Source organism: Lycium ferocissimum, chromosome 5, assembly GCF_029784015.1.
Source record: "Lycium ferocissimum isolate CSIRO_LF1 chromosome 5, AGI_CSIRO_Lferr_CH_V1, whole genome shotgun sequence".
NCBI classification, from domain to species: Eukaryota; Viridiplantae; Streptophyta; class Magnoliopsida; order Solanales; family Solanaceae; genus Lycium; species Lycium ferocissimum.
Genome location: NC_081346.1, coordinates 28,977,937 through 29,003,990, shown reverse-complemented (window position 1 = coordinate 29,003,990; position 26,054 = coordinate 28,977,937). Strand labels below are relative to the sequence as shown.

At 36.4% G+C, this 26,054-nt stretch overlaps 3 protein-coding genes and 1 non-coding gene across 6 annotated transcripts; 2 read left to right on the top strand and 2 right to left on the bottom strand.

The window, feature by feature from the left end:
* Window positions 1-3,933: 3,933 nt before the first annotated feature.
* LOC132056650 (uncharacterized) lies at window positions 3,934-7,794 on the top strand. Of its 2 annotated transcripts, XM_059448931.1 has the most exons (5): window positions 3,934-4,233; window positions 4,313-4,418; window positions 6,051-6,149; window positions 6,239-6,379; window positions 6,451-7,794. In XM_059448931.1, the coding sequence occupies exons 1-5, from the start codon at window positions 4,037-4,039 to the stop codon at window positions 7,651-7,653; spliced, it is 1,746 nt and encodes a 581-aa protein (XP_059304914.1). In that variant the 5' UTR covers window positions 3,934-4,036; the 3' UTR covers window positions 7,654-7,794. The 2 variants fall into 2 exon arrangements, with proteins under 2 accessions (XP_059304914.1, XP_059304915.1); XM_059448932.1 differs by lacking the exon at window positions 6,051-6,149.
* Window positions 7,795-11,853: 4,059 nt separating this feature from the next.
* On the top strand, window positions 11,854-13,284 carry LOC132056649 (uncharacterized). Its single transcript, XM_059448930.1, has 2 exons — window positions 11,854-12,817; window positions 13,007-13,284. The coding sequence occupies exons 1-2, from the start codon at window positions 11,945-11,947 to the stop codon at window positions 13,112-13,114; spliced, it is 981 nt and encodes a 326-aa protein (XP_059304913.1). The 5' UTR covers window positions 11,854-11,944; the 3' UTR covers window positions 13,115-13,284.
* On the bottom strand, window positions 13,255-20,178 carry LOC132056648 (probable aminotransferase ACS12). Of its 2 annotated transcripts, none has more exons than XM_059448928.1 (4): window positions 19,599-20,178; window positions 19,120-19,254; window positions 14,400-14,560; window positions 13,255-14,254 (listed from the first exon to the last, which is right to left on the bottom strand). In XM_059448928.1, exons 1-4 carry the CDS (start codon window positions 20,079-20,081, stop codon window positions 13,411-13,413), a joined length of 1,623 nt encoding a protein of 540 aa, XP_059304911.1. In that variant the 5' UTR covers window positions 20,082-20,178; the 3' UTR covers window positions 13,255-13,410. The 2 variants fall into 2 exon arrangements, with proteins under 2 accessions (XP_059304911.1, XP_059304912.1); XM_059448929.1 differs by having other exon boundaries at window positions 19,120-19,244; window positions 19,599-19,737.
* A 4,506-nt stretch (window positions 20,179-24,684) lies between these two features.
* On the bottom strand, window positions 24,685-24,791 carry LOC132058645 (small nucleolar RNA R71). The gene has a single exon (XR_009415367.1). It is a non-coding gene; the product is annotated as a small nucleolar RNA R71 (small nucleolar RNA).
* Window positions 24,792-26,054: the final 1,263 nt, after the last annotated feature.

Genomic DNA, 26,054 nt, shown 5'->3' with positions numbered 1-26,054 from the left:
ATAAGGTGTTGGAGTTGAGGTTGGGCCGTGCATGTGTGGTGTGGGAAGAAAGTGAAGAACAAGTTTTATTTAGTGTGTTTTGGTTGTCGTCGTCATGAATGCAATGATGTAAATGAGAGCTTAGTGTGCCAAGTTGGTGTTGTAATCGTTAACGGGCTGATTTAGAACCTTAAGAAATTTTAATATAGTTTCATGAATTTGTGGAAGATAATGTTGTCAATGTGTGAATTGTTGGTATAGTTGATGAATTTGAAAGGAAGAAATGTGTTGTTGATATTCCTTTGGGTTTGCAAGGTTTCGGGTTGCCTTATGTTTAGGTTGGGTTGTTTGGAATAATTTTGTGGATTGTTGGAAATGTTTTGAATCGCGTTTGAAAGGTTTGAATTGTTATTTGAATATGCGATCGTTGATATTCGTTTGGAAATATGTAGTTAAGTTGGATATAATTGAAATGTTGTCAAAGTATGTGGAAATGACTTGTTAGTGTTAGAATGCGTTTGAAATTACTTACTGATATTGTAGGAATGGTTGTTGGTATTGTTGTTGAAGATTTGGCGAAGTTAAATTCTCGGGGGCGTCAAGTTATAGGGGAAGTGCAAAAAATGAGAAAAAGTAGTAGTTTGGAATTGAATTCTTCGACGCTTATGACTAATGTTCGATGCCTATCGATGTTATTGTAGATTTTGAGCACCGAGGTTTGAGTTTGGATTAGCCTAGGAAGCGAACCGGGTATGTGTTTACCCTTCTTTTCTTTTTGGCATGTCTTAGACGGAACTAAGGTATGACATGATTTGTGCCTCGGGGAAATTCCATTCGTAAACTTCGAGTATGTTTGTGATTCGTGTTTGCTTTGATGTTGTTGGCATCCTTAGTATGGTTAGGTTATGGTCCGTATGTCTTGGATATGAATGAGTTTGAAATGCTGCGTAAGCGATTCTTATATGTTTCTTGAAACTCGTATCCTTAATGCGGTCGAGTTATGATCCTTACATCTTTTGTATGCTTAAATTTCCAAGGTTGCAAAATAGTTATATTTTCAAAAGAGTTTTGTTTCAAAAGAGTTTTGTTTTTAAAAGATATATGCTTAAACGACTCGAAACTACGAACGTCCGTAACTTTTGCATACGATCTCGAAACGCCCCAAAACATAATATGTAAGTTCATAAGGCATCACTCTCCCCTACCCCTCGTAATCGGGCTCGGACGGGGGTCGGCACCCGTCCGTGGGGCCCGCGGCCTTTCTATGCTACCTTTATGGATTTTTTCGGAAATTTTAATATTTTCTTCACTATGATTATTCATTTATCTGTCGAGTTGGAAATAAAGATTTTTATACCCATGATTTTGACACGTAACAACGGTTTCTGAAGTTCGGTTTGATATGCCCCGAGCGAGATTCGGGAGAAAACTTGATTTGACTATGGTTTTGGATTTTCAAAAAAAAGGGGTTCGTTCTGATCATTCGGTTGAGTCTGTGATGAAACGATATGCGTGTGGTCACTTACGATCCGTTCGTGCGTTCTTTGTTACCTCTTTCACCGGATCCCGGCCGGTATATGATCGTGCGCACTATGTTATACTCGGTGTTATCCGTGTTACGGTTCCGAGACCTCGCCATAGGGCCGGTTCCGTTTATGGAGTTATCTTTGTGATATGGCTTATGATGTGTTGTGACGATGTGTTGTGTTCGGGGATACGGAGATTTGAAACTTCGGTGTTATGCTTTGTTGTGGCGCCGGATGGGGTGGCGACCACGTTACGCACTTAAAGGGTCTACGGACCGTATTTGATATGTGATGATGTATGATTATATGATGAGTTTGATTACGGTGATGAGGCAAATCCCACATCGGTTAATGTCATTTCGTGTGACAGATTATGATGCGTTCGGTATGAGTATGTATGATTTGTGTGTCAGATGTAAGTACTTGGGTAGTTGGGTTATTACGACTTTATTTTCTGTACTCCCTACTTTGGTTATGGCCTCGTTTGATGTATGCTATGTTTCACATGCTCGGTACATATTTCTATCGACCCCCTTTTCTTCGGGGGCTGCGTTTCGTGCCACGCAGGTACCCACGGATGAGTCGGTGATGTTAGCAGAAGATGCTCCAGCTGGATTGGCGAGCTCCATTCCTCCCGGTGAGTGCTGCCGAGTCAGAGTGCTTTGTATGGTGTTCGAAGTTATGATAGAGACTTTGCAGACAGTGTCGAGTGTATGATATGTCATTCTCTGTTTCAAGCGGCTATGTAAGCCGGTGTGTTTGTATGCATTATGCTACCGATGTGTTTGACCACTATATAACCCAATCGTTATGCCTTATATTACAGTTTTCATACGATTGCAGATTTTATTTGGTTTGAAAAAAAAAAAAAAACGAAAGGCATGGTTGTTTTCTGAAAAATTTTCATTACGTGCGTATGTTATGTTTTGTGGGCCAGTATGGTTATGAGGGTTACGTTAGTCACGGGTTTCGCTCTAGGTAAGGGTCGGGTGCCCATCATACCCTATCGGAAATTAGGGTGTGACAGAAGGTTAATTGACTTTACAAACAAATTTAATACAAATTAATTATGAGAAAAGGAAAAAAATAAACAAAAATATTTAGAGATTAAAAAATCGGAAAAAGGCCAAATATACCCCTATACTATCGGAAAAGGGTCAAATATATCCCTCGTTATACTTTGGGTTTAAATTGGGTTCAAATATACCTTTCCTCCGTTTAAATTGTTCAAGGTGGACACCAAATCTGACATGGCGCTGATAACTCGGTGAGGTGTACACCACGTGGCATGCCACCTCACCATCACACTTGTGTCTCTGTTTCAGTAGGCAAAACTAAATTATTTAAACCACCAAGCAGCAGCTAGCTAGCTACACCTACCCACTCTGACTTGTTAGAAGTACAGATATTTGCAAGCAGTTGGCGGTTTGCTGATCTTATACACAATTAATATGAGAATTCCAGTTTGCTTTACTAGAAATCCCTCTGTTGAAGACTACAATCATCAATTTTAATGACTTCCATCACAAATGAATCGAGTTTGGACCAGAAAAGACTTAAAGATAACTAATCTTAAGCAGAATAGGTTCAAATGTCATATTTTATTTCTTGTTAACAGTCAAACTCAAATTAACTGATACACAGTAGGATGCAATAAGTCCCATATTTCCTTTAGATCAACCCTAAATTAATCTTCCGTATGGAAACATTTAAAGATAAGGGGATGTTTTTAAGTGGAAATGGAAGAGGAAGAGGAAGGTGAAGAAGTGGAAATGGCGGAAATTAACAATAGGACGGTGAGGTGGCATGCCACGTGGTGTATACCTCACCGAGTTGTCGGCGCTTATTCATGTCCACCTTGGAACAATTTTAATGGAGGAGGGGTATATTTGAACCCAAAGTATAATCGCAGGGGTATATTCAAACCCGAAGTATAACGAGGGATATATTTGACCCTTTTCCAACAGTACAGGAGTATATTTAGCCCTTTTTCGTTAAAAAATTAATTGAGTTTCTTGGTATATGAGAGGTGTCACTTCACCTTGCGATGGTGGGGCGATGAAGGTGGTGGGTAGTGGTGTGGGATAAAGGTGGGTGAAGATGAAGTGCGCTCGAAATTGGTGGGGTGGTATGAGTTCGTGTGGGGTGGTGGGGGTAGGCATGGGGTGGGTGTGGTATGGTGGCAGTGGGGGTTGGGCGGATATTTTTTACCAATCAAGCGAATATGATAAGATAAGTAAAAAATTCATTTATTTTTTAAGAATACATTTTTTCAGAAAAATATTTTCCATTGACAACATTTTCCACCATATCAAACATCCCTTTCATGTCTAAAAGATGTAATAAATTCATTTATTTAAATAAAAGATGGTTTGACTTTAAAAAAAAGTGAAATTTGGAAAAAAAGAAGAGAATTGAGGAAAACTTTGGCTCGCTTTGAATTTTGAGGCGGGATCCATCCCTTTTGAAATTGGTGTCTCTCCACTAATCGGAACTCTTAACTCTTAATTGGATGATAGGAAAAAGGGGAAATGGCTCAAGAGGCAAGGCTGAATCTGCGTATGCAAAGAGAGCTTAAGCTCCTTCTCACAGATCCACCTCCAGGCGCTTCTTTCCCTTCTCTTACTTCTTCTTCCTCTCTTTCTTCCATTCACGCCCAAATTGAAGGCCCTCAAGCAACTGTCTATGCTAATGGACTCTTTAACCTCAAAATTCACATACCTCAAAGGTAGCTTTTACCCTTTGATTCTCCTTTTATGTTGAATTGTTTGAGCCTTTATATTTATTTGGTTGTTTAATTTGAGCAGGTACCCGTTTCAGCCCCCCATTGTCACTTTCGTAACCCCCATTTATCATCCTAATATTGATAATGCTGGCCGTATTTGCTTGGATATTCTCAATCTTCCTCCTAAGGTAATATACTATGTTTGCACCTTTTTTACTCAATAATAGCATCTACTGAGATTATTAGTATTGTTTTTAACTAAGTAATAATGGCTTCACTAGCATCCTCATACATCATCTAAATTTGGTAATGAAAATCTTCTGGGGTCCAAAAAGTTAATGAGAGACTTTTAAGGTCATAATACTAGTACTGTTATGTGAATTCCCTCCCTCTCTTGAGGGCATTTGAAAGCAGTTGTAAAATGGCTATGATTGAGAGTCGAAAATATCCAGTTAAATACAACTTGTATGATCAATTTTTTTTGATAAACGTGGTGTCCGGGCCAGCTTGCTCGCACCTCGACTATTTCCGCGGGATACGTTCCACCTCCCACCAACAACAAGCACCAGGTAACTCTATCCAGCAAGGCTAGGACAGATGAGAAGAAATCACCTAGTGTTTTTGTCTCTGCTAGGATTTGAACCTGAGACCTCATGGTTCTCAACCAACTTCATTGACCACTAGGCCACACTCTTGGGTGCTTGTATGATCAAATTCTACTTAGAGTCTTGGGGATTTGCCCTTGTCTTTGTTTATATTCTACTTTGTCTTCTAAATGTGGAAACTCAAACTACTGCAACTTTCATAGTATGTTCATATAGCAGTAGCATACTATTGTCTCAAAACCATGATACAGTAACAAGTGAAGGGGATTTGGAAGTTGCCTTCTCCCAGAGGGCTTGTATAAATATCATTTCATGTTCGCTTCAAAGTGTTGGTAGAAACATGAAATAGCTTAAGTTACGAGCTTGTACAAGTGATCAATCGGGTATAACATCTCATCTATTAATTGTCTCTAAGGCTTTAATTGATATCCTTGGTTAAGATTGGCTGACATGGAATGGAATATTTTTTGACATCCTGGACTGCAACTAGCATTTGATATCTTTTATGTGCGCTTTTTGCTTTCACAAGCAATCTGACTGCTTAGTGGCTTTCATTCATCTCTGTAGCTTATCTATATATAAAGGTTTTGTTTCTTCAAATCATTCTTCATATTGATTGACTACATTTTAAACTAATGTCATCTACTCCCAAAGTTGTCCTTGGTGCTGTTTCAATCAGATTAATTTTCTTATATTCCTAAATAAGGTATAAAGACTGTGCTCGCACAATATTCTTTACTGTAAGAAATAAAGTATGCAAGCCCTCTTGCTCTTTTTGTGGTTTCCCAATGAATCTACCGTGTGTGCTGTAGTCAAATCAATTCCTTTTTATCACATGACAATGGTCACAATTGCTGATAGTTTTTGCTTGCTGGATATGCATCAAAGGATCAAATCTCCTCTCTAGGAAGGATTTCAAGCAATCTTCTTGTATATTATTGATCAAGTAACGGTATTCATTCTGCTTGAATATTCTTATTGGACTTCACACATAGGGAACTAATGTATAAGAGTCTTCACATGCCAAAACTCTACTTACTGATTGCAGAATAATAGCACAACTTCAACATCATACTTTCGCTGTGTATTATACTTTTTTTGGATCTTTGTTATCTATCTTTTCTGGTTACATGCAATCTTTAACTCTCATAAATTTAACGAAAGTTTATATCTTTATATATAATGCTCATAGTGGTGGTCATTTCAATAAACCAGGGAGCATGGCAGCCATCTTTGAACATTTCAACCGTCTTAACAAGTATAGGTTTGTTATTAAGTGAACCAAATCCTGATGATGGGTTAATGCATGACGCGGTGAGTCAATATTTTTGCAGTGTGGTAATTTGTACTAGAACCTAACCTACCCAATTCGATTGTAATGTCGTTATGCCTATAATGCACAGAGCACGGAGTACAAATATAATAGACAAGCATTTGACCACAAGGCAAGATCAATGACTCAAAAGTACGCCACGGCTGGAGCAAGTGATTTTGGTGGTCATGACCAAGAAATCCAAACTCTTACAAATGCAAGAGAAGGAATTGTAAGCAGATGCTTAGATGAACGTGACTATGTTTATTAGTTTTTGACCAAACTCACACATGATCCCTGCAGGTTGAAGCCAAAGAATTAGATTTACCAAAATCCGAGTCTGAGGTACCTGATCTTTTTGTAAACCAGAAGGGATTATGTGGACTCAGCAGAAAGTTGTCGCTAGACTCTGCGGGACGTGCACAAAGACAGAATGGTGAGACTGCGAGTGAAGTGCCAATTGATCATATCTTAAATAAGCAGATGGAAGTTAGCAAACAAGCTCCCATCGAGTACGACTTGAATCAGGATAAAGTACAACAGAGCACCAAGAAACTGTCTTTAGAAATTGTGAGTCCATCTAAAGTTAGAAATGGTGAGAAGAAGGATTATACGTCACAAAGTCAATGTTCTACCAGTATGCAATCCCAAAGTATTTTTCTGAATTATGCCGATATACAGCCCTTGCCACAGGCTGTAAGAAATTCAGGGGAAACTGCTAATCCAAATGATAGTGACATGAGAAATGTTAGCATAAATCCGAGTAGAAAGAAGCTGTTGCTAAACTCAAATGATTTCAGCCAAAAACATGAGGATATTGAGAAATTGCAGATCAAGCCTCAGCTTTCACTCCAACTTCAGTCCACTGCATCATGTCCATCTCTTTCTTTGTCAGGGACCCACCCTGGTCATGACAATAAGCAACCTCATAAAAAGGCTTCTGATCAAGGTGGAAATGGTTTATCCACAAGGCATAAGAAGCTGGGTTTAACTGGCAGGAGACATCCATTTGGCACATCCAGTTCATCTCCACGTCAGCACAAGGGTGACAAAGAGAATTTAGCTCCATCTCATAACCTACCCGTTTCAGACTCTGATGCATGCACTGATTCAGCGCCCAGTTTATGTTTTACTTCACAAATTGGTGATACTTGTGATGCATGGACAAGGAACTCATCTAATCCATGTGGGACTTCCAAGAAGCTGCCACTACAAGCTGTAGAGCACTTTGGAGAGGGTAAAGACAATAGCTTTCAGTTGACCTCTCATTCCGCAGCTCAAGTTAATCATCCCCTTTCATGTGAGGACTTATGTGATCATAAGCAGCCCAACCAAGATGAGGATGCAAACTTTAACAAGAACATGAAGCAACAGGAAAAAGAATCTCCAAAATGTGAAGCAGTGATTGTATTGGACAGTGAGGATAGTGAAGATGAAAAGAGTCTTCCTAAAAGGTCCAAGTTGTCGCTAGCGCGAAGACATGTGTCAGGTAAGCGAAAGGCTTAATTGTGGATTTGAATTTTCCTGTTGGAAGTATTATGCTGTGGACATAGTAAACTTGTATACTATTATATTTCACGACTACTCTTTCAGTTCTCTTGCTCTTCTCCGTTGGGTGTTCTAATTTCAGGTTTGCTTTTCTTCCAATATTTGGTCAAATTTCTTTCAGTTCTATTTCACGACTGAACTTCATGACTAATATCGTTATTGTTCTATCTAATCTCTCCCAAATTATGGTTGATGTGAAAGTTTTTGTCGTCCTCACGTAGCTTGCATCTTTATTATAGTTGCAGATTTATCCTTCAGAAAATAGTATTGTATGTGTCCTTCCCTCAGTTAGCTTCGCCTGCTACTATAGCCAGTTTTGCTATTATTTTTTCCTTTTTGTCCATTTCATTGTTTTCGTTATAATTCTTTATGTGAATCATATTGTTTGGCAGCTTTGTTCTTGAAAAAGAATCTCGGTCTGAGTTCAGTTCAACTTTTTTTTGATGAGTATTCGTTCTTGTAAGTCTATGTGGCTCCACTTATGTTTAACAAAATTGTTTGGCGACTCAGATATTGGGGAAATTCAGTTCGTAAAGAGTGAAAAATCCTCTTTTTGTGAAAAGTTTTGAGGGAAAAGGGTCAAAAATACCCCTCTACTTTGGAAAAAAAAATATCCTCCGAACTTATTTTCAAAATAAAAATACCCTCTCATCCTAAAGTTTTCAAATATACCCTCATTGACGGAATTATCCCAAAATAACCCGAAATCATTTTTTAAACTCGTTCCATCATGAACCACCACTAAATAATAACCCATAAGATCCTTCTTATACTCCCAATTCCCTCAAAATTCAAACCTAAGTATTGGGGGAATAAGGGGATCTTATGGGTTATTATTTAGTTACGATTTAAATGATGAGTGGATTAAAAATAATTTCGGGTTATTTTGGGGAGATATTTGAAAACTTTAAGGATGTAGGTATAGTATTTTTGAATCAAAATAAGCTTCCTATGATATTTTTAGCCATTTTTCCAAAGTAGAGGGGTATTTTTGACCCTTTTCCCAAGTTTTAATTATGAAAGTTTATGTGAATTGATTTTTTATTCTTGCAGCTCGTGTAGTGGGAAGATTAAGTTCTTTAAGAGTATAACGTTTATTTGGCTTCTGCTTCTAATTGTCACGTGCAAAATCATGTTGCTATGCTTGAAGGTGTACAATTTTACTACCTGTTTGTTTGAGTGTGGCTATATGTAGTAGAATCAAGTAGTTGCTTTTGATATAGTACTGGAAGTTGTCAACGTCTACCTTTATATCCAGATGTAAGACTAAAAGTAATGTTATTTTTGGTTTGACATCAAAAGCAAAATACCGAATAAGTCAATGAAGTTGCGAATGACTTCTGCTTGGTTGCACACATTGAATGATTGTGGTCTAAGATATTTTGTGTATTGTTTGTGGTGTATCCATAGTTTATAAATCTGTTGTTGGATAATTATTGCACTTTTCCATGCTGATTTATTTTTGTTCAGATCTAAAGAAATCTCAAATTCTAAAGTTAAATGTTAAGATGGAGATAGAAGTTAATAAAAATTCTTCCTTTTATATTCATTAATTCAAGAAACTTGTGAGAACATGCCATTCCACCGAGTCTGTAGAGCAAAGCTATGAAAATGTCCTCCACAGTTTCAGGCTCCCAAATTTGTCATAGTTGACCAAGTAAAATCTCCAGGGAGATATGTTTTTGTTCTTGTGATTGTTCTAAGAAGAGATCCAAAAGCCTGAAAACGATTACTTCAAATATAATCCTATGTGCTCCGTCTTCATCCTATTTTAGTGATACTTCTACAGTTTAAAGGCAACATGTGATTCATCATATAATCTACTGCAGGATGCATTGAGTTAAAACTTTTTATTTTTTAAATTTACTTTCATTCCACTTACTATATTTGTATCTTTTGTTGTTGGTTCCAAAAAGGATAATCATATTAATTAATTAATGTATATGCAAATAACTATATATGAATAAGCTGCATTTGAGTAGCATGACACATCTTACTGTCAAATTCTTTACCCTTATCTATTTCTATTGTACTCTTGCACATATGCAATTATTGATATGCCAAAGCTAAATCGACCAACAGTCCCAACATCCAGAAAAAAGATATAGGAATAAAAAGCACTTAGAAAGAAACTTATCCAGGTTCCTTTAGTGGAGTTTTCGCAGTTATGACTTATGAGGTTCAGTACTTTTAAGGCACTGATTTGCAGCTTTACTGTATTTTGGAGGCACAACTTCCAAGATATTAGTATAGGTTTTATTCTGCTGAGCAAAAGTGCGAGTAAATCACCATATATAAAGAAATCCGTGAGCCTTGTCAGGAATAAGAGGCAATTGTGGTTGTCTTCCTTTATTATGTAAATTATTTAAGCGTAAAATTAGAACGACAAATTCTTTTTATTGTACGTTTTATTCAAATTGGATTGGCACAATGGGTTCAGCATAAAATTATGAACTTTAGACCCAAATTTATTTGCCCATTTAATAGTGGAGATGTGCTATTTAAGGCTCTGATACAAGTCTTGCTTTAATTATCTGTTTGCTTAGATGACCAAGGAGGTAAGCCATTGTTTTATCATTTAGTAAAAATACTTGACAATCGATGTTTTTTTCATTTGAAGATTTAGCTAATTGTAATTAATGTAGTAGGTAAGGTTAATGATCTTGATTCTGAGTAGGGGTAGCAAAATTAGCCCATGAAAACATAACCTGTTCAAGTTAGACCTGCCCATTTATTAGCTCAATATATTTCAGCTCAACCCATTTCAGCTCATCTTAAATTTGGCTGATATGACATCCAAATTGACCCATAAAAAATTGTCAAACTATTTTCAAAAATATTTTGTATTAGATATGTCATAATATATGGTCATAATAATGAAAAAAAGATAGTTTAATTAGATCATTAAATATAAAGAACAAATAAATTAAATAAAACATAGTAAGAATTGGAGGGGTTGAGTTATGACCCACTTTTTAGCCCAACTCTTTTCAGCTCAAATAACTTTGGGGAAAAGGGGAAGGGTTAGGGAAGGCTTTTAATTTTTCCAGATTTGATATGTTTTGTAATTAAGTTATGTTCAGTAAATAAGAAAAAATATCTTATAATTTTGTAATATTGTGTCTTAAGTAGTACTATTAGATCATTTTTAAGGGGGGAGTTATTATTAGCTTATCACACTTTTATCCGCCCAAATCCGTCCCAATCCGCTCTCATTTGACACCCCTAATTCTAAGCATACTTGGCTTCAAAATAGTTAAAAATTAGAATTCGATTCTTTACCAACAAGTGTCAAGTTACTCATCCAATAAAAATAACTAACTGGAATAAGATAGTTATTACTAGAAGTTTACCAGATAAATTGATAGATCGGGTATTCCCGGCCCACCAAGCGAAACCGATGGTTTCTTGGTCACGAGCAGCTAAGGCTACAGTTCCCTTACGACTTTGCGGAGACTTGTGTTTTTGATAAACAGTCGCCCAGGCCTGATCACTGCGACCCCCTTTGTGAGGAGGCACCTAATCATCAAGAAGCTTGAAATAGCCTATATGTGATTGTCTTGTTTTATACACGTTTGAAGCACTCGATCGACGGGGAAAAAAGAAGAGAGAAACATTCTCTTGAGCTTCAACAATACTTGGAAGAAAAAATAGTTGTGGAAAGTAACGTAGAAATAGGGTTTACTGGCTACTTTTTGGTCATGTTTTTGAAAATAGCTATCGTCATAACATGTAAAACTGCATGATAGTGGTTATTTAATTACAGGGGTCAAAATGTGACTATTTGTGAATTTTACCCTATCACTCTCACCCAGGTGGCAAATTGACCAAAACAGAGTGGGCCTCTTAGCACTTTTCCTATTGAAGTAGTTCAGAGAGCACTAATAAACTGCTATTGAACATTGAACCCCAGCCAAAGTTTACCAAAAGTAACTTAATAGAGTTTGGTAAGTCAGATCAAGTTTGTTGACCGGTTCTTCGAATGGCTATGACAGCACGCTTCTTCAACAAAAAGAATTTGCCCAAAAATCGTTAGTCAAAGTGTTTAAGAGAGACAAATTAAGAAAGAGATTGTCATATTAATATATATTATTATTATTGATAACAGACAGTACGTTCGCCTAATCTTTCTTTGCATAAATGGTGCGGTTGGCATGTAGGTTTAGTTGCAAACTCCTCTAACCCACTTACTCTCTGCTGTATATATAAATGTATGTGTGCTGTTCGCTCAGCAAATAAAAAAACGAAAATGGCAATGACGATATATGTTCCTCCAATGGCGGAAAACAACCCGTCTGGGGATTCAACTTGCAAGAGAGAGAGACAACAAATTTCCATTCCATTTATATGGGAAGAAAGACCAGGAATACCAATAAAGGATTGGAAACCAAAGCCTGTTGCTACAACTAATGGCACGTTTACGTTTACACCCCCAGTTAAGCTTATTGCTTCTGTTCCCTTTGAATGGGAAGAAAAGCCAGGAACACCACTTCCTTTCTTCTCCCAGACATCTCCACGCAAAAATATCATTGGCTTACCTTCAACCGTTAGAGATGTGCAAGAAGGTAGGGACAACTTTTGGACTGGCATTGATAATTACATCGATCAACATGCTCATTGTGAAGAAGATGAGACGTCTGAATCAGAAGTTGAGGCATCTGATTCTGAATCAATCTATGAATCCTTCAGCTCAGTCCCTTCACTCCTTGCTAATGGCCTCATACCAACTCTGGACATTTCAAGTGCTGTTCCTGTCGAGCAAACTTCTCCGACAGCAGATATAGGCGACAGCCAGCTGACGGGTCCTCTTTCACCAACTTCTGAAACTGGCAGCAGTCTTCTCAGTTATGCTACTGGAACTACAAGCCTAGTTGGGACTGCTTTTCTGGAAAAGCTCTTCCCTTTGTTATCACCTAATACTAGCTTTCTTCAGAACTGCAGTGACCCTGAAAAAGGAGATTCTCATGTTCCTCCAAAAGCACTTAACAACAATCTAGATCGTGATAAGAATAGAAGCATCAAAGTAAGACATCCACTAACTCTAGGTGAGCTGATAATGATGAGCCGAAGAAGAAGTCACCAAAGGAAAACCATCCAAATGCAGAAGCGGAGGTTCTCTAAGGTAGTTCTCTGGAAAACATCAATACTTATTCTGTATATCCTAACAACTAGTAAACACAGGCATAATACCTTGCATTAAATAGCAGTTAGATGTTCTCTACTTAATCCTATTCATATATACCCCACTTAGAACAACATATTTCAACCAAGGCTGAAATTTGAAAGACATCCATTATAATACTTGTTGCAGGAAATGATGGATGATGATGCTTTTGGATGCTGCATCGCCGGAATTGGCAACAGCATTGGCGAACTACACAACAAGTGGAAGAGGCAGTTGCAACTCAAACTAATCTGAAAGATGCGCATCTTGATTCACAGTTTGTCACAACTTTGAAACAGCTTAGCTGTCCCGTCAAATATGAAAAGTCATTTCTATTATCCATTCTTAATTTCTACTTGTGCAACATGTTTCACATTCTAATGTACAGATTGAAGTTTTAAATTGGCAACACGAGTGCAACTTCAGTATAAAGTGTCAATAATGTACATATTGAATTCCAAAATAGAAACAGCGCATTCTCATAAAAAGATGACATAACCAACACAGCCATATACCTTACGTTAAAGCTATAAACATTTTAATCAGGAAGCCTAACTACGTTCAACAACTTTACGTATCCGTTCCATAACTACAGGAATGTCCTTTTCTGCTAACGTACTAAAACAACATCTGAACCATCCAGGTTCAATACAATGGCAAGCTGACCCTGGAGTCACGTTTATCTTAGCTACATCCAAGAGCTTCTCCCACAGCTCAAGCTCTCCCTTTTCATTATAAGGGGAAATCAATCTGCTCATATTAACCCAACAATACAGGCCTGCACTGCTGTTCATGCATTCGATGCCAAATTGTTTTAGACCTGCCACAAATAAGTCAAACACTTTTCGCAATCTCCCTCTGTTTGTTCTCATATAATCCTTGATGAACCCAGCATCTAAAAGCATTGCAACTAATAGGCTCTGTGTTGGTGCTGAAGCAGAACAAAATCTTGTCAACTTTTTAGATGCTGCCACAACATTTTCATTGAAGGAATACAGAACACCCAGCCTAAACCCTGGTACGGAAAGGTCTTTGGATAATCCATATATTATGTGAACCCTGTCCCTGACAGGATCCTCTTCATCAAGAATTTCAGCCATGCTTACAAACTCTTCACCGCCGTAGTTAGATCCAGAAAATATTTCATCTGATATTACATGGATGTTCTTCTCCCTCGCAAAATCTAAGAGACTAAGTAGCATACCCTTACTCAGTATGTTCCCTACAGGGTTAGATGGGTTTGAGATAAGTATTCCACGAACCTTTTGCCCTCGCTTTCTTGCCTGACTAAATGCTTGATCAAGAGCTGTGATGTTCACCACGAAAGCATCAGAGCTACGACAGTGAACAGGTATTAGATCTATACCAGTTCTCCATCTTATGTCCCTATCAAAGCTGCAGATAGAATCTAGTTACACACGAGCTGCACAGCACCAGTATGCACACATATAGAAAGAAAGAGGGGGAGGAAGGAGAAATATAGGAGATGGAAAAAGACAACGTGATGTCACATTAAAATCAGGTTGAAATTAGAAATTACCCAGGATAATAGGGTGTTGGAACAAGCAAAGCATTCCCATGGTCAGCCAAACAAAAGCACAGAACCTCAATGGCCGGAGTTGCACCAGATGTCAACACCATTCGAGATGGATCAAATGACACTTTTTCTCCCATGACCAGAGACATGAATCCTGCCATGGCCTACAAGATTAAGATTAAAATGTTAAAATATATCCTTTAGAAGAAATCCTCTGATAGAAGTGATTTAATTAGACGTTAAAACAAATAATAGTGCTACCTATTAGACAGCAGACAACTTAAATTGCCAAAGAGACTGAAACTATAATAGGTGGGATGTAAAGAACAAACCAAAATTACATGAATATTAACCACACTAGTATGTTCCAAATCCCCAAGAAAAAAATTAGGTGAACTCCTGGAAAATCTGCACCAGTAATCTGGAAGTCTAATTTTAATCTCTTTTTTCCAATAACCATGGTTTACCGGCTAGTTTGCGCGCACCTTGACTAATTCCATGGAATACCTGCCTCATTTTAATCTCTTTTTCCATTGATGAAGGCATATTTTGGCAGACAAGAAATTGATGTAATTAAGATCCCTGGATTCGGGTCGCTGAAGAATCTTAGAAATCCAAAAGAGAAGCACACAGTACAAATTAGGTATTGGTACAAAGTTCTTATCCGTTGGAGACGATGTTGTCAAAAGCCAAAAGCATGGAAATGCATCAAGCAAGTGCAATTTAAAGCTTGCACTTTAGTGAAGAAAGACGTAGATCCCGGGGGGGGGGGGGTGGTGAATACTCGTGTAATGCAAGAAAAAATAACTATAAATACGAATAACAGTTACATGGGGAAAAATGATTACTGCAATTAAATGAGATGTCGGGAGTCAAAACAATTGTAATCAAGTTCAAAAACTATTTTAACTTTTTGATCCACAAGCAAGTGCAATTTTGTTAGGATAAAGTAAATAATATTATTGATATTGGGAGAAAACCCATGTTATTCATGTATACAAGCAGTACATCTGTACAACAAATCTCTAATTTTCTATTCTTAATCACTATCATATTTATCCATGAAATCTTTCAGCTATATATATTGTTTTGCTAGCTCTATCTATTGTTTAGCGCCAACCTCTTCAAGACAGATCATGAGAGCCAAGGTGCATGCCATCACGTTAGTGCCCATGCCAAAGTGGTGCTTACGCAATGTGAAGTACTCAGACTGCCTTTACACCTAACTTCAAGGCCAAGCGCACCTTTAGTGATGCTGGTTAATACTCCTTCCTCCAAAAATACTTCTCTTTTTTTTTTTTCCCAGGTTGTCCCAAAATGTGGTCCAACAACTACGCCCCAATCCCAAACAAGTTGGGGTTGGCTATATGAATCTTCACTGACCATGTTTCTCCATTTAAGCTCAACTCATGTCATCATCATACCAAATAAAAATGAAAGTGAAAAAATAGCTAAATATATATAAAATAAAAAGGTTCTCTATATACATTTTTTTTACATTAGATAAAATACTCCTAGGAAAGCAAAATGTGGCCCACTCTCTATAAATAGAAAATTTTAATACATTTTATATACCAGAAAAAGTTGTGTAGAACCCTCTGTTACTCTTTTTAAATATAATTTTGTCCCTCAATTTTTTTTTTATTTAGTACAAAAGTCAATATAGGAACCACATGTTTCTCCTAACTGATATTTTGACTCCTCTCTTAATAAATCATGACATAAAACATACGCAACCAAATTGGAACGGGACAAGAGGAAGTAACAAGACCATCAAATTTTCAGGCAAAACGTAAACCTATGGCCTCAACTCCTCCCAATCCTTCCCATTCCTGAGCAAAACAAAAAGGACTTTACTTGTAAACATGGGTATATCAAAAGTTTATTTGCCCAACCTGGAAAGCTTTTTCTTTGAACAATTTTATAGTCTTCCCCAGTCATATTCAATGATTACAAGATCAAGATAATTTCAAATATTGAGCATCGGATAATGCTCTCTGGCTAAGAAGCATGTTCTAAATTTATGACAGTGCTCTGATGTCATACCATGTCAAATACTGACATTCATTGGTCATGACCTGTGTCATCCCAATATTGTTTTAGTGTTTGGACTCATTTCATTAAATTTGGACACTAGCGATGTGCCAATTACTCCTCAACTTCAACCATTTGGGGCTATGGCACGACAACAAAAAGTAGTAATGAGGCATTCTATGTATTACTATGTAATAACGAAAAAGTACAAATTTAAATCCCTAATTAGACATCAATTTGACCAAATAACTCCTACCAAAGGTTTTGTTTTTTGGATAAGGTAATAATTTTATCAACAATTGGGGGAAAAAACCCCATATACAAGCCGTATACCAAAAAGAGAGAACCTACATCAAAACATGATTCTGAAAAAAGGAGACCCAATCTTCTATACAAACAGGGGTCTTATGGGAACAACAAAAGCAAACTAGAAACAAAAGACTATTTTGCAACTTTACAATATGTAGTTCCACCCCTTCGAACGCTCTCCTATTTCACTCTTTCCAAATAACCCACATCAGTGCTAGCGGTGAAACTTTCCAAACCCTAGGACTCCTCTTCCCCCTTCTGTAACCCCAACTATACAATGCCTCCTTCACTGTTCTCACCCTAAACCAATCAAGAACCACTCTCCGCAGTCGGTTAGCCACCTGACAATGCAATAAGAGATGATCCACATCTTCACCCATACTCTTGCACATGAAACGCCAACTTACATGGTTGATCTTCTTTCTCAGGTTTTCTGCTGTCAATATCACACCCCTTGCTGCCAACCACGCAAAGAAACACACAGAACCCTGGAACTCAAATAGCACGATGAGGGAAAATATATTCATCTCTCCTTAATAACCTTTCGTAAAACGATTTAACAGTGAATAAGACAACTCTACTCTCTCGCCATCTCCAAAGTAACATATGTTGAGTCTTTTACATTTGTATAGTGTAATGTTAATTTTAAAATCTTTATTCTATGTAACATTGGTACCTTTTTTTGATAGAATATGTAACTGATATTGGTACGTTTTGAATTTCAGATGATTCATTTTTGAGACTTTGAATTTCAGATGATTCTTTTAGTGCTTATGCATGTCTCATGCCTTTTGAGGGTACTTGAAAGACCAAAATTACCTTTTTGAAAGAAGACACAGCTATTCTAGAACTTGTGCTGAATCAGAGGGTTTTGAGGCAGAATTTGGAAATCAGTGTTTGATGTGCCATTGACGTTGGAGAGCTATTTTGGGATATATGTGTGAAGAAATGGATCTTGGGTCTACCTCAACCCCAAAAGTTTGATTACGCGGAGTGGACTCTCCAAGACCATATAAGGAGACTATAACACATTCTCTCGACCAATGTGGGATCTAACACTCCGAAATGCGCAAGATCAGAAAGTTGGACTGTGAATCACATAACACGATCATCTAACATTGAGAAACACAACAACAGGGATCGATGGGTCTGACTCTAATACCATGTGAAGAAATAAATCTTGGGTCTAATTCAACCTTAAAAGCTAGTCCACGAGGGAAATTGTCCAAGACAATATAAGGAGACCACAAGCCATTTCCCTCAACCAACGTGGGACTTAATAGTATGCTTCCACATAAACTTATGAACTCCGTTCTCCAATTGTCGATTGACAATAGAATCTAGAAATTATCAAGATATACTCTACAACATCAACACTCCAAGAAGTAACATGGGAAAGGGGTAACAAAAAATTGTTTAAAGCATTTTCTTTGAGAAGTTATTTTCGTACCAAAACAACAAGGTGAATTTTCTTTTCACGTTTTGTGATCATAAAGCAAGATAGGATCAATAGACTATAAGACTTGTGCTTAGATTTTCATTTTTTTTTCTTGATATATACTTGTGCCTAGATTTTCAACATAATATGCATATCCGGTAGGCATCTATTCCTTTATTTTCCTCATCAATTTGCATTCTTAGGACTAACCAATTTTGTTTCAAGAATAACAACTTTATTTCATTGACGTACGAGTTACTTCATGAAATTTTTGGTTAACAAGCAAAGGAATGTAACAACTGATATTGAAAATCAAACTGTAAGAAATACCATAGAAAATTAAAATAAGAAAGAGGAAGAATATTGAAGATACAAAGAGGTGCATTTATTCAAGAAAGGAAAGTCTATTTATTCATCTTATTGCGCTGCAAAGATAAGTACCATTAATTGCTGGCCAATAGTTTGTATACAAACTAATTTATTGTACTAATATAGTGGAGTAATAGAAATTAACCTGCCGAAAAACTCAAGTAAGAACTCCCATTATTATTTTTAGTATGATAGGAGGGGAATACAAATGGTTCCATTCAAACGCTAAAACAATTTAAAGTGTTCTCTTTAGAGAAAATATTTTCCACAGAAAAAAGGGAAAACAACTCAGATCCATAACAAGAACGGCTATTACTATGCCAACAAGCTGGGTATTGAGGCATATTCTAGTTTCCACTCGATGCCTACTCGTATCACTTGCTCCTATAAAAGTGTAAGCATCTCACCAAATACCACTTTTTCCATTCCCCATCCTCATCCTTCATTTATTATGCTGAAAAGAATTTATATCATACCAAACAGGCCTTAAGGCAAGAAGTATCACTGTACTTGGGGGCGAGTTCCAGTAGAGAAGATTTCAGAAAAAATGAAATGAACACAAAAATGCATTACCAGTTTCAGCTCTGCCAATCCATCAAATGGCTGGTATGTAAGAATTCCATTGATATTCAATCCATCACCACCTCGTCCAAGCATGGAACCGTTCAAATTGCTCGAAATCCACTTCTCTATCAAATCTAACGACAACTTCGAACAAATACAGAAGAAGAATTACAATGTAAAATCATTCATTTCCAATAAGAATGAAGAAATAAACAGGTTGATTTCTCATATCTATTACTCCCTCCGGCTCAATTTATATGACAAGAATGACACCTTTCTATATTTCACTACAATTTAACTCTAAAATTCTCATTTTACCCTGAAAGGTATGATTTTTAGCCATAAAAATTCTTGTTTTAGACCACAAGATTCAAAAGTCTCTCTTTCTTAAATTTTGTGCCCAGCAAACACTGTATATGATGGAGGGAGTAGTTGAGTGACCATTTGAGAAATGAACCCGTAAATTAGCAAAAATCATAGACAATTACCCTGTTTTCGGCAATTCCTAGATCAATAATACCGTCAGGATTATCCAATTCATTATAGGGATCGGCTCGAAACCTATCCATTCCAATGTAATAGGGAGAGTCATTGGGTGCATTTACGAAACTAGCCCTTGACGACAAGAATACACGTCCATTAGACCCACGTGTTGACAGATTTAAACGGGAAGACGAACGTTGTAAATCGGGGAGATTCTGGGATGACGTGGAGGGTGACGGAGGATTAGAAGAAGAAGAAGAAGACGGGGGTTTAGTAGAACGGTGTCGTTTAGAGTAGAACTGAAGGAAGTAGAAAAGAGCACAAGGAATAAGTGAACCTAAAATGAGGCCACCTCTACCTTGAACTACACCTTGTAAAGGCACAACCAGTCTCATCCCTGAAGTTCCGGCACTGTCCCTGGGAGGTGTTTTTAAGGTATCGTTGTCGTCGTTGTTCGGATTAGGCTCGGAGTTACGGTTTCGTGTCATATGTTGTTGTTGTCGCCAGAAGGGTTTAGATTGTTGCTCTTTTCCAAGTGTGCTTTGCTTGGCTGGAGAGGCAAGATTGGGATTCTGTTAGCGGAGTGCCGAAATGCCCCCCATCAAAAATATTCCAATATGAATTCCGTGTTTGCATTTTTTGAATTAAAATCGGCAAAAAGGTCGCCCACCGTGGGGCTCGAACCCACGACCAACTGAGCTAGACGGGCTTGCTTGGTTGGTTTTTATTTACTCTTTTGTCACACGTGTTTTGTCCAAGTTACTCGCTCTGTCCCAGTTTGTTTGACACTTTTCGCTTTTCGAGAGTCAAACTTTTTAATTTTGACCGTGTATTTCAACATAGAATCTTTAAATTTTTTGAAATAAAATTTACATATTTGGATAAATGTAAAAAGTACCATAAGTCACCATAATTAATAAAAAATTTTAAAAGACATATGGAAAAATTACAATCTGCATCAACTCGTTTATTTCTCAAAAAGTGAAAAGTGTCAAATAATTTGGGACGGAGGGAGTATTATTTTTTGAACTCATCTTTTGAAACTTTGTGCTTTTAAAACAAATCAATAATGCAAATGAAAACTTTAGCGGAGTGATGAATTGTCTAAAATGTCCTCCATAATCTTGCTTGCTTATTTAGTTGATAGTTGTTTTTGTCCAAGTTATTGTTTTGTAAACTTATCTTTTGAACTTGTGCTTTTAAAATGAGTCATTTATGGTGGTGATAAATCAACACATTAAAGATAAAATAAAAAATGTAAAGTTAAGTTATTTTAAAATATACCAAAGAAAAGTGTATCACATACGGATAAATGGAGTAACTTTTTTTTTTGGTCGAAAATCTATTAAGTAGGCGTTTCAACACGAATTAGTGATATTTATAAAAGAATAATATTTGAAGTTTAGTTGAGAAAATATAGTTGGAAGTTTAAATTGTGTTGAGAAAAAGTTTACTTCAAAAGTTGGTTTGAAATTTAGAACGAAAAATTGACACCATGTATAACGAAACAGGATCTGAAACAAAAACTTCAACACCAAAAAAGCAAAAAAGAATTGTCCAAACGGCTAAGTAAGCATCACCATATCCTATTTCTCTTTATTTATCTTTTCGGTCCATTATTGAACTTTTAATCACATAATTATGTTGATAAAAGGAAATAATGGAATAAATACTACATAAAGCAAAAGACACATATGTTACAAATATTTTCATCCAAAGACTACCACCAAGCATCAATTGAGGCAATCAATTTAAACACAACATTAGAAACTGCATATTGTGGTCACATTGGGTGGATTACCAATCAGAAAAGAAGGAGCATGTCTTGGTGTTGGGTTTATTTATCATATTGCCTCGCACGATGACAACCGCAACTTCAAAATCAAAGTAAAATAAGTTGGAAGCGTGCATGAGACCCAGTACTTCAGGTCTCATTCTTCTGCTATTGGATGATAAGTGGTAACCAGCTTCAAAATATCAGAATTTTCCATAAGGTGGGCCACCAACTTTGAATTTGTAAGATGAACTAATGTAGCTATGGCGTTATTTTACAGGAAAAAGGTGCAAATATACCTCTAAACTTTGCGATTTAGAGCAGATATATCTCAGAAGTGGTGTAAATGTACCACTGCCATTACAAAATGGTGCAAATACACCCTTTTTGCTGACTAATTTTTTTAAAAAATTATTTAGTTTATTTTTTTAATAAAAAAAAATACCACGTGACTTTAAAAAAAAAATCTACCCATTTTTTTTTAGTAGACATATTTTTTTAAAGCCACATGATAACTTTTTTTTTTTCTGGTAGGTCGGGTCTGGTTCGTTTAAAGATATGGGTAGACTTTTTTTTTTTTTTTAAGCAACAGATATATTTTTTTTAAACGAACTGACCCGACCACTTAAAAAATTACCATGTGGCTTTAGAAAAATATGACTACTCAAAAAAAATAGACTTTTTTTTAAAGCCACATGGCATTTTTTTAATTAAAAAATAAGCTAAATGATTTTTAAAAAAACAGTCCCGTTAGCAAAAAGGGAATATTTGCACTATTTGTGCAAGGGCAGGGGTATATGATGGATATAAATTATTCATGATGTTTTGTATATAAAAGTAAGTTTTTAAATAAAACATGAATAAATATATCCTATTCTCGCATATTTTCTGACAAATTCTACAGGAAGAAAAGTACTGCAGAAGAATAGAGAGGAAACAAATTGCCAAAGAAGTAAGCAAAGAATTCAATAGGTGCAACCACGAATTCATAAATCATAACCGTGGAGTTTTACATGTGGGAATTACAAAAGACAACATTGGGAGAAGTTGCATAATCTCACACCTATCAAGTGTTGAAATCCACAGGTGTCACCGCCACTTTCATACTCACACACGTCAACTATGGGCATCAAAAAAGAAGTTGCAAAATTCACGAGTGCGACTACCATTGTTATACTCTCACCCATCAAGTAAGGTTACGGATGTGAGCACTACTTCAAGGAATGCATTCGTAGGGGGGAGACACTACATTTTCCTATAAATAGAAGCATCACTTTGCTTACAAATCATCCAATAATTTAGAAGACAAAGTGTTAATCTTGTTCTATTCTCTTTTCTTTCCCTTGTAGTAAAAATATTTCTCCAAGTCTTTCAATATTTTTAGCTTTTTAAATTCATATTTTCTCTTTTCTAACTCCATAATGGAGTAATCTCTTTTGTTGGGATAGTTGAAGAAACTTGGTGTAATGTTATATTATCTTATTTTAGTTATTCCTCGTCTTGATATTATTTAAGTGTCATACTTTGTGTTGGAATGATATGTTCTACTAATCATTATCGTTACTTAGTATATTTTGTGTTATGATTATAGTTATATTAATTTGTACTTCTAACAATGAGGGAAATTAATATACTGTAATAATCGCATAAAATATGTATGTAATAATAATTTTTAGTCATCTATTATTCCAAATCTTTGAACTTGCTTCTTTTAATCCTAATTCTCACGGAAGGGTTATTTCAAGTTAGTTCTTAGGTTTAAATCTTTATCTTATTTCTTTTCGTCCTAATTCTCACGGAGGGACGCCCTTCTCAAATAAATTTATTGATTTGAGGGATCTCTATCTTATTTCTTTCAATTCTAATTCTCGCGGAGGGATTGTTTCGAATAAGTTTATTGATTTAAGGACTAATCGCAAGAGGTCTTTATTCCTCATAACACAAATCAAGTCTAGGAACTATTTCTCCGTTTTGTGGAATTTACTAAAAAAAGTTTTATTGTCATATATACACTAAGTGGATTCAACGCCTCCCAACTCTTTCTTTTAAGATAATCTTTTGAAAGTTGTTTCTTTTTTTTTAAAGTAATTTACAAATTTAAGTCACCACTCTCCTTTCATCAATCTGATTCTCTCAAATAGCAGCAAAAATACTACAAGTCTGTAGCATAGATTTTTCAATCTCTGTGGGACGATATCTTAAACTATATTAGAATTTGACAGAGTACGAGCGAAATTTCCTATGCACTTTGGCCTCGTCAAATTTTTGGCGCCGTTGCCGGGGATTGGCATACATCTACTTCAGACTAAGTGTTTTGTTACTAATTTGAGAACTTACGTTTATGTTTATCATTATCTATATATTCATTAATATTGTCATTACCAACCAAGTACTATTATAATTATTTTATTTATTAATACTAGTGTTTTTATTTGTAATCATATAAATTTTCTTTAAAAAAAAAAAATTAGTCTTCCTACAGTTTCATCGTTACATCACCTCTATTCTTACCATCATTATAACTTTTTCTATTATCATTATATATACTTCCTTTATATAGAAGTGCTATAATATTTCATTATTAGTACTACCATCTGTTGTTCTCATCACTCTTGTCTATATAAAAGTGATTTTTTATTATTGGTGTTAAAAGATAGTTGTTATTATTATTATTATTATTATTATTATTATTATTATTATTATTATTATTATTATTATTATTATTATTATTATTATTATTATTACTGTAGTTTATGACCCGCTCTTCTTCAAAAGAGTTGGCATATTACGATCCAGAAATTGAAAGATCTATTCGTTTGCGCAGGAAGAAACAAACATCCGCTTCTCAAAGCGTAACTCGTGAAGAAATGGAGCATCAACCAGGAGTTGAAAATCAACCACCACTTGTTCTAGAAGATCAGTTTGTCGAAGTGGTTCCAAGACTAGCAAACAGAATTCTAAGGAATTATGCTAGACCAGATCACTTCAACTGTGAATCTAGTGTGAGGAACCCTCCAGTTGCAGCTAACAACTTCGAAATCAGGACCGGATTAATTCAAACAATTCAACAATCATGTACATTCACCGGTGATCTTAGTGAAGATCCACATAGTCATCTGATTGATTTCTTAGAATTAGTTGAAACTGCTAAATATAATGGAGTATCCCCTGAAGCAATCAAGCTAAGGCTATTTCCTTTTTCTTTAAAAGGAGATGCCAAGACTTGGTTGCGAAGTTTGCCTCAAGGGTCTATCACAACATAGGATCAGATGATTCAAATTTTTTTAAATAAATATTTTTCCCCTGCTAAAACCACAAAGTTAAGACAAGATATTACTAATTTCTTGCAGACTGACACGGAGTCAGTTTATCAGGCTTGGGAGAGATTAAAAGTAATGCTAAGAAAATGTCCACATCATGACATTGCTGAACATATGCAATTGTATATTTTTTATCATAGGCTAAAACCTTCTTCTCGAAATGTGATAGATGCAGCTGCAGGAGGTTCCATTATGGGAAAAACCACAGAAGAAGCTTTGCAAATGATGAATGAAATATCTGAAAATGCCATTCAATGGCCATCTGATCGTGTAATCAATAAGAAAGCTGCTACTGTAATTCAAGTAGATGCTTTAAATACACTAACTCAACAAATTGCTTCTTTGGCACAAAAGTTTGAATCTTTTCAGGAGAATAAACAACAGTCAAGCCAAGCTGAGCCCTGTGACATATGTGGAGGAAACTATCTAACCCATGAATGTCAAGCAAGCAACCAAAATGATGAGCGTGTTAATACCGCTTGATACAAGCCATACTCTTTTAGTAGTCCATTGGCACAAAAACATCCGGGTTTTCAATGGAGCAATCCAAAATGGTGCCGAAAACTCCCAAAGCTTTCAAAAGCAACGTGCTGTGGTCCACTCCGGATACCCCTGTAATCAAAATCGCGGCCATCAAATTTCGACCATATCAACAAATAACTCCCCATATCACAGAGCCGCAACAAGCACATACGAATCTTGATGACCTATTATATAAGTACATCAAATCCACCTGATTAAAAAAATGGAGAGTCAAAATTCGGCTTTAAAAATCCGAAAATTCGCTTAAGCCTTTGGCAACTCTTTCGTGTCCGAAAAGATTCAAGGTCCCTTACCAAGCAATACACAGAAAAATCCAAAGGAGCACCTTAAAGCCATAGCTTTACGGTCAGGTAAGAACCTTACAAGGACACCCAAGAAAAGAATCAATCATCACAAATACACCAGTAAAAATCTGAAACCCACCAGAATTGATCTTTCTATAAAAGAAAAGGGAACCATGGGCTTAGTAAAATAACTTTCACTACTATTAGACCTGGATATTCCATAAATTCCGGCCATACTTCACCATCTCCGATCGCTTTCTTGAATCAATCTTCTCCCTGCTTCTTCCTTTAATTGTCTCTATTTTTTTTTCCTTCTTTCCTCCAACTCAAAATGGCACCAAAACGTACTTTAGAGTCTTCTTCTTCATTCACCTTTGATGATTGGACCAAAAAAGTAAAAACTCTAATTCATGAAAAGGGAATGGTTTTTGATGCAGGTGATGGAGAATAAGGGTGTCAGTGGGGACGGGACGGTCCTGGTCCCGCCTCGTGTCCGGCGCGGTCCGGCACCGGATCGTCCCGGTCAACGAGGGGGGAGGG